At 52.2% G+C, this 8,539-nt stretch overlaps 1 protein-coding gene across 1 annotated transcript; it reads right to left on the bottom strand.

The window, feature by feature from the left end:
- Positions 1-5,326: 5,326 nt before the first annotated feature.
- On the bottom strand, positions 5,327-6,744 carry LOC135572127 (neuropeptide Y receptor type 2-like). Its single transcript, XM_065019155.1, has one exon. The coding sequence runs from the start codon at positions 6,742-6,744 to the stop codon at positions 5,653-5,655; it is 1,092 nt and encodes a 363-aa protein (XP_064875227.1). The 3' UTR covers positions 5,327-5,652.
- Positions 6,745-8,539: the final 1,795 nt, after the last annotated feature.

The raw sequence follows: 8,539 nt of genomic DNA, 5'->3' as shown, positions 1-8,539 counted from the left end.
GACGCTGAAGGCTCACGACGCTGAAGACTCACGACGCTGAAGGCTCGCGACGCTGAAGGCTCACGACGCTGAAGGCTCACGACGCTGAAGACTCGCGACGCTGAAAACTCGCGACGCTGAAGGCTCACGACGCTGAAGGCTCACGACGCTGGCTAATATATGAGCCACATCCTGTTGTGAAGTGAACGTTGTAGAGCGTTGACACTGGCTTGAGTGTCAAAATTACACGCTATTCCCTTTCTAGTGCACTACTAATGACCAGGTACTCTGATCTAAAGAAGTCCACTATATAGGGAATAGGGTGCCGTGTGGGACCCACACACAGTGAAAAGCAAATCAACTTCATTATGCTGCCAATTATATCCCTTTGTCTAACGATCCACTTCAACTAGAGTAGGCGTGAACATTTTTACTGTGTCCCTTAGTGAACAGTGACAGGGTCGACGTCCAAAATGGCACCCTACTCTATATATAGTGCACTACCTTAGACCATAGGACTCTGTTCAACAGTAGTATATATATATATATATATGTATAGGGATTTGGGAGCCATTTTGGGAGCCATCTATTTTTCCTTGAATGTAAATAACCGTGTGTTCTCTCTGCTCATCCTGTCATAGTCCGTTTTAAGGAGTTCTGTTACAACCAAAGATAACGATCAATCAACACGTGTTTTAAATTCATTGGACAAGAGTAGTTTAATTATTTAGAAGAAGAGACAAGAGTAGTTTAATTATTTAGAAGTACCATAGACAGATGAAGTAGGGGCATATCAAACATTCACACATGCAATGCCTTCTCTCAACGTTGAACTTCAGTCAGTCAGTCATTTCAAGGTAGGTATTCAATGTCAGGTCATTTTGATTCAGACAGTTTCATCACAACCTTATTAAGGTTCCTGTAAAGTCTCATATTAATCCTCAAAGAGGACCAGGAGTTTTTCCTGATCCATACCACATGATCTGACCAAGGCTATATAACTAGGACCCAGAGTTTATCCTAGTTATACCACACGGTCAGGTAATTATAGGGTCCAGAGTTTATCCTAGTTATACCACACGGTCAGGTAATTATAGGGTCCAGAGTTTATCCTAGTTATACCACACGGTCAGGTAATTATAGGGTCCAGAGTTTTTCTTGCTCAGGTCGGTTGTGAGGTCAGGAAAAACTCCTGGTCCTAGTCATCATCATTGTTGAGATGCTTTAACAATAATAAGTGCAGCAATTCCTGATTTCCTTTCTGTTGGCACTAATATCACTCCACACAGCAGTATAGTGTCCTGTCCAGTATAGTGTCCAGGGGGTGTACTTATGCATCAATATATTATATTAACAGACGCTTTAATCCAAAGTGATTTATGGGCCGTTCTGGTTCCCTCTACAGAAACAGGAGAGGGACTCCTGCCCTATGGGCCGTTCTGGTTCCCTCTACAGAAACAGGAGATGGACTCCTGGCCTACGGGCCGTTCTGGTTCACTCTACAGAAACAGGAGATGGACTCCTGCCCTACGGGCCGTTCTGGTTCACTCTACAGAAACAGGAGATGGACTCCTGCCCTACGGGCCGTTCTGGTTCACTCTACAGAAACAGGAGATGGACTCCTGGCCTACGGGCCGTTCTGGTTCACTCTACAGAAACAGGAGATGGACTCCTGCCCTACGGGCCGTTCTGGTTCACTCTACAGAAACAGGAGATTGACTCCTGCCCTACGGGCCGTTCTGGTTCACTCTACAGAAACAGGAGATGGACTCCTGCCCTACGGGCCGTTCTGGTTCACTCTACAGAAACAGGAGATGGACTCCTGGCCTACGGGCCGTTCTGGTTCACTCTACAGAAACAGGAGATGGACTCCTGGCCTACGGGCCGTTCTGGTTCACTCTACAGAAACAGGAGATGGACTCTTGCCCTACGGGCCGTTCTGGTTCACTCTACAGAAACAGGAGATGGACTCCTGGCCTACGGGCCGTTCTGGTTCACTCTACAGAAACAGGAGATGGACTCCTGCCCTACGGGCCGTTCTGGTTCACTCTACAGAAACAGGAGATGGACTCCTGGCGTACGGGCCGTTCTGGTTCACTCTACAGAAACAGGAGATGGACTCTGGCCTACGGGCCGTTCTGGTTCACTCTACAGAAACAGGAGATGGACTCCTGCCCTACGGGCCGTTCTGGTTCACTCTACAGAAACAGGAGATGGACTCCTGCCCTACGGGCCGTTCTGGTTCACTCTACAGAAACAGGAGATGGACTCCTGCCCTACGGGCCGTTCTGGTTCACTCTACAGAAACAGGAGATGGACTCCTGCCCTACGGGCCGTTCTGGTTCACTCTACAGAAACAGGAGATGGACTCCTGGCCTACGGGCCGTTCTGGTTCACTCTACAGAAACAGGAGATGGACTCCTGGCCTACGGGCCGTTCTGGTTCACTCTACAGAAACAGGAGATGGACTCTTGCCCTACGGGCCGTTCTGGTTCACTCTACAGAAACAGGAGATGGACTCCTGGCCTACGGGCCGTTCTGGTTCACTCTACAGAAACAGGAGATGGACTCCTGCCCTACGGGCCGTTCTGGTTCACTCTACAGAAACAGGAGATGGACTCCTGGCGTACGGGCCGTTCTGGTTCACTCTACAGAAACAGGAGATGGACTCCTGGCCTACGGGCCGTTCTGGTTCACTCTACAGAAACAGGAGATGGACTCCTGCCCTACGGGCCGTTCTGGTTCACTCTACAGAAACAGGAGATGGACTCCTGCCCTACGGGCCGTTCTGGTTCACTCTACAGAAACAGGAGATGGACTCCTGCCCTACGGGCCGTTCTGGTTCACTCTACAGAAACAGGAGATGGACTCCTGGCCTACGGGCCGTTCTGGTTCACTCTACAGAAACAGGAGATGGACTCCTGGCCTACGGGCCGTTCTGGTTCACTCTACAGAAACAGGAGATGGACTCCTGCCCTACGGGCCGTTCTGGTTCACTCTACAGAAACAGGAGATTGACTCCTGCCCTACGGGCCGTTCTGGTTCACTCTACAGAAACAGGAGATGGACTCCTGCCCTACGGGCCGTTCTGGTTCACTCTACAGAAACAGGAGATGGACTCCTGGCCTACGGGCCGTTCTGGTTCACTCTACAGAAACAGAAGATGGACTCCTGGCCTACGGGCCGTTCTGGTTCACTCTACAGAAACAGGAGATGGACTCTTGCCCTACGGGCCGTTCTGGTTCACTCTACAGAAATAGGAGATGGACTCCTGGCCTACGGGCCGTTCTGGTTCACTCTACAGAAACAGGAGATGGACTCCTGCCCTACGGGCCGTTCTGGTTCACTCTACAGAAACAGGAGATGGACTCCTGGCCTACGGGCCGTTCTGGTTCACTCTACAGAAACAGGAGATGGACTCCTGGCCTACGGGCCGTTCTGGTTCACTCTACAGAAACAGGAGATGGACTCCTGCCCTACGGGCCGTTCTGGTTCACTCTACAGAAACAGGAGATGGACTCCTGGCCTACGGGCCGTTCTGGTTCACTCTACAGAAACAGGAGATGGACTCCTGCCCTACGGGCCGTTCTGGTTCACTCTACAGAAACAGGAGATTGACTCCTGCCCTACGGGCCGTTCTGGTTCACTCTACAGAAACAGGAGATGGACTCCTGCCCTACGGGCCGTTCTGGTTCACTCTACAGAAACAGGAGATGGACTCCTGGCCTACGGGCCGTTCTGGTTCACTCTACAGAAACAGAAGATGGACTCCTGGCCTACGGGCCGTTCTGGTTCACTCTACAGAAACAGGAGATGGACTCTTGCCCTACGGGCCGTTCTGGTTCACTCTACAGAAACAGGAGATGGACTCCTGGCCTACGGGCCGTTCTGGTTCACTCTACAGAAACAGGAGATGGACTCCTGCCCTACGGGCCGTTCTGGTTCACTCTACAGAAACAGGAGATGGACTCCTGGCCTACGGGCCGTTCTGGTTCACTCTACAGAAACAGGAGATGGACTCCTGGCCTACGGGCCGTTCTGGTTCACTCTACAGAAACAGGAGATGGACTCCTGCCCTACGGGCCGTTCTGGTTCACTCTACAGAAACAGGAGATGGACTCCTGGCCTACGGGCCGTTCTGGTTCACTCTACAGAAACAGGAGATGGACTCCTGGCCTACGGGCCGTTCTGGTTCACTCTACAGAAACAGGAGATAGACTCCTGCCCTACGGGCCGTTCTGGTTCACTCTACAGAAACAGGAGATGGACTCCTGGCCTACGGGCCGTTCTGGTTCACTCTACAGAAACAGGAGATGGACTCCTGCCCTACGGGCCGTTCTGGTTCACTCTACAGAAACAGGAGATGGACTCCTGGCCTACGGGCCGTTCTGGTTCACTCTACAGAAACAGGAGATGGACTCCTGCCCTACGGGCCGTTCTGGTTCACTCTACAGAAACAGGAGATGGACTCCTGGCCTACGGGCCGTTCTGGTTCACTCTACAGAAACTGGAGATGGACTCCTGCCCTACGGGCCGTTCTGGTTCACTCTACAGAAACAGGAGATGAACTCCTGGCCTACGGGCCGTTCTGGTTCACTCTACAGAAACAGGAGATGGACTCCTGCCCTACGGGCCTTTCTGGTTCACTCTACAGAAACAGGAGATGGACTCCTGGCCTACAGGCCGTTCTGGTTCACTCTACAGAAACAGGAGATGGACTCCTGCCCTACGGGCCGTTCTGGTTCACTCTACAGAAACAGGAGATGGACTCCTGCCCTACGGGCCGTTCTGACTCACTCTACAGAAACAGGAGATGGACTCCTGCCCTATGGGCCGTTCTGGTTCACTCTACAGAAACAGGAGATGGACTCCTGGCCTACGGGCCGTTCTGGTTCACTCTACAGAAACAGGAGATGGACTCCTGCCCTACGGGCCGTTCTGGTTCACTCTACAGAAACAGGAGATGGACTCCTGGCCTACGGGCCGTTCTGGTTCACTCTACAGAAACAGGAGATGGACTCCTGCCCTACGGGCCGTTCTGGTTCACTCTACAGAAACAGGAGATGGACTCCTGCCCTACGGGCCGTTCTGACTCACTCTACAGAAACAGGAGATGGACTCCTGGCCTACGGGCCGTTCTGGTTCACTCTACAGAAACAGGAGATGGACTCCTGGCCTACGGGCCGTTCTGGTTCACTCTACAGGAACTGGAGATGGACTCCTGGTCTACGGGCCGTTCTGGTTCACTCTACAGAAACAGGAGATGGACTCCTGGTCTACGGGCCGTTCTGGTTCACTCTACAGAAACAGGAGATGGACTCCTGGCCTACGGGCCGTTCTGGTTCACTCTACAGAAACAGGAGATGGACTCCTGCCCTATGGGCCGTTCTGACTCACTCTACAGAAACAGGAGATGGACTCCTGGCCTACGGGCCGTTCTGGTTCACTCTACAGGAACTGGAGATGGACTCCTGCCCTACGGGCCGTTCTGACTCACACAAGGCTTTTTTATTTATTTTACAGCAGCCCTCAGATTCTCTTTCTAATGGTGCTAATATCACTCCATACAGCAGCCTCAGATTCTCTTTCTAATGGTGCTAATATCACTCCATACAGCAGCCTCAATCAGACGACAGATCAATCAACCAATCAGACGGCAAATCAATCAACCAATCAGACGGCAGTAGGAGGGTGTCCTCCATTCCTCCTGTTCAGAGACATCCTCCTTAGTGACCGGGTCCTGAAGGATCCCTCAGGGTGAATAGTGTCTGGTTTAGCCTCACACCTGAACACCATGAGGAACCCATTCCTGTAGTTCTTATTCATCCAGCCGTACAGGAGCGGGTTGGCGAAGGTGGAGCACATGGCTACGATGTGGAAGAGAGTATAGATGAGCTTGTATTGTCTTAAGCTGAGCACCAGGTCTAGGTCACTGGCTAGTTGAAACACGTGGAAGGGTAGCCAGCATGTGGCGAAGACTACAACCACCATAACCAGCATCTTGGTGGTCTTCTTCCTGCGCTGGATGGCGTCGATGCGGCTCGCTGGACTCACGTGGTTCTTCAGCTTCACCCAGATGCAGATGTAGGCATAACTGATGATGGAGAGTGGCAGCACATACTGCAGCAGTAACATAGACAGGCTGTAAATGACTCCGTCTCTGCTGCTGCCGTAAGGCCACTTCTCATAGCAGACTGAGATCCTCAGGTTGATGGACGGGATCTCCTCCTGACGGTACTCTCTGAAGATGGCGAGCGGGCTGGCCAGCATGGAGGACAGCGTCCAGGTGAGAGCCATGATGAGCAAACTGCTTCGCCAGGTGAGGCGCTGGCCCAGGTGGAACACGATACACCTGTAGCGCTCCAGAGCGATGACGGTCAGCGTCAGGATCGATACGTGCACGCTCAGCGCCTGGGCGAACGGGACCATGTGACACAGCACCGCGCCGAACTTCCACTCGTCGAGCAAGGTATAAACCAGTGTGAACGGTAAACACAACGTATCCACCAACAGGTCGGCCAGGGCCAGGTTAGCTATGAAGAAGTTAGTGACTGTCCTCATGTTCCGGAAGCGGATGATCATGTAGATGACAAGGGCGTTGCCTACTAGACCCAGTAGGATGATCAGACTATACGCTGTGATCAAAGCAGCCTGGACTCCTACATGCTTGGTGATGTCAGAGTGGAACCCCGGCCGGTCGAGTTGGAGGCTGAGACTGTCGTTACCCAGGATGCCTAGCTGCCAGTGGGTGGAGGTGGTGTCCATGTGGACTGGCTGTTGGAGGGGTCTGAGTTTAAAGGGTCTGAGGGGTCATGTTTTCTCCTGGGAGGGAAGGAGGGAGGATCACTGGAGCTGGTCAGTCAGTCCGAATACAGTTTATATAGTCCAAAACTGATGGTAACACTGCAGAGTCCAGTCACTGAGGCCAAATAGTCCCTGGTCCAGATACACTGGGAGCACTGCCTGGTCTGGTCATTCAGTCTACTGGTAGGGAAGACAACACTGCCTGGTCTGGTCTGGTCATTCAGTCTACTGGTAGGGAAGACAACACTGCCTGGTCTGGTCTGGTCATTCAGTCTACTGGTAGGGAAGACAACACTGCAGGGTCTGGTCTGGTCATTCAGTCTACTGGTAGGGAAGACAACACTGCCTGGTCTGGTCTGGTCATTCAGTCTACTGGTAGGGAAGACAACACTGCAGGGTCTGGTCTGGTCATTCAGTCTACTGGTAGGGAAGACAACACTGCAGGGTCTGGTCTGGTCATTCAGTCTACTGGTAGGGAAGACAACACTGCCTGGTCTGGTCTGGTCATTCAGTCTACTGGTAGGGAAGACAACACTGCCTGGTCTGGTCTGGTCATTCAGTCTACTGGTAGGGAAGACAACACTGCCTGGTCTGGTCTGGTCATTCAGTCTACTGGTAGGGAAGACAACACTGCCTGGTCTGGTCTGGTCATTCAGTCTACTGGTAGGGAAGACAACACTGCCTGGTCTGGTCTGGTCATGCAGTCTACTGGTAGGGAAGACAACACTGCCTGGTCTGGTCTGGTCATTCAGTCTACTGGTAGGGAAGACAACACTGCAGGGTCTGGTCTGGTCATTCAGTCTACTGGTAGGGAAGACAACACTGCAGGGTCTGGTCTGGTCATTCAGTCTACTGGTAGGGAAGACAACACTGCAGGGTCTGGTCTGGTCATTCAGTCTACTGGTAGGGAAGACAACACTGCAGGGTCTGGTCTGGTCATTCAGTCTACTGGTAGGGAAGACAACACTGCAGGGTCTGGTCTGGTCATTCAGTCTACTGGTAGGGAAGACAACACTGCAGGGTCTGGTCTGGTCATTCAGTCTACTGGTAGGGAAGACAACACTGCAGGGTCTGTCAGTCAGCTGGGAAGTCCAGATACCTGCAGTGGGAGAAAGAACAGATGGAACATTCTCAGTGATAACATAGAGGAGAGAGGTCAGGGGTCAAGTGAAAGACAAATACTACGACGACCAGAGTAAAACATGAGTCTAATATGGGTTGTTAGCTCTCTGATTCTGCAGGAGGCTACGACGAACTGAGGGAGGTTCATAGATAGCCTGGTCCTCTGAAGGAGGCTACAACTAACTGAGGGAGGTGCATAGATAGCCTGGTCCTCTGGAGGAGGTTACAGCTAACTGAGGGAGGTTCATAGATAGCGTGGTCCTCTGGAGGAGGTTACAACTAACTGAGGGAGGTTCATAGATAGCCTGGTCCTCTGGAGGAGGTTACAGCTAACTGAGGGAGGTTCATAGATAGCCTGGTCCTCTGGAGGAGGTAACAGCTAACTGAGGGAGGTTCATAGATAGCCTGGTCCTCTGGAGGAGGTTACAACTAACTGAGGGAGGTTCATAGATAGCCTGGTCCTCTGGAGGAGGTTACAGCTAACTGAGGGAGGTTCATAGATAGCCTGGTCCTCTGGAGGAGGTAACAGCTAACTGAGGGAGGTTCATAGATAGCCTGGTCCTCTGGAGGAGGCTACAACTAACTGAGGGAGGTTCATAGATAGCCTGGTCCTCTGGAGGAGGCTTCAACTAAC

The sequence above is a fragment of the Oncorhynchus nerka genome, linkage group LG6, assembly GCF_034236695.1.
Source record: "Oncorhynchus nerka isolate Pitt River linkage group LG6, Oner_Uvic_2.0, whole genome shotgun sequence".
NCBI classification, from domain to species: Eukaryota; Metazoa; Chordata; class Actinopteri; order Salmoniformes; family Salmonidae; genus Oncorhynchus; species Oncorhynchus nerka.
This window is presented reverse-complemented; position numbering and strand designations above follow the sequence as displayed.

What these genes read in the sequence shown, in the direction of transcription:
- LOC135572127 (XM_065019155.1), bottom strand. Translation starts at nt 6,744, where the DNA reads ATGGACACCACCTCCACCCACTGGCAGCTAGGCATCCTGGGTAACGAC.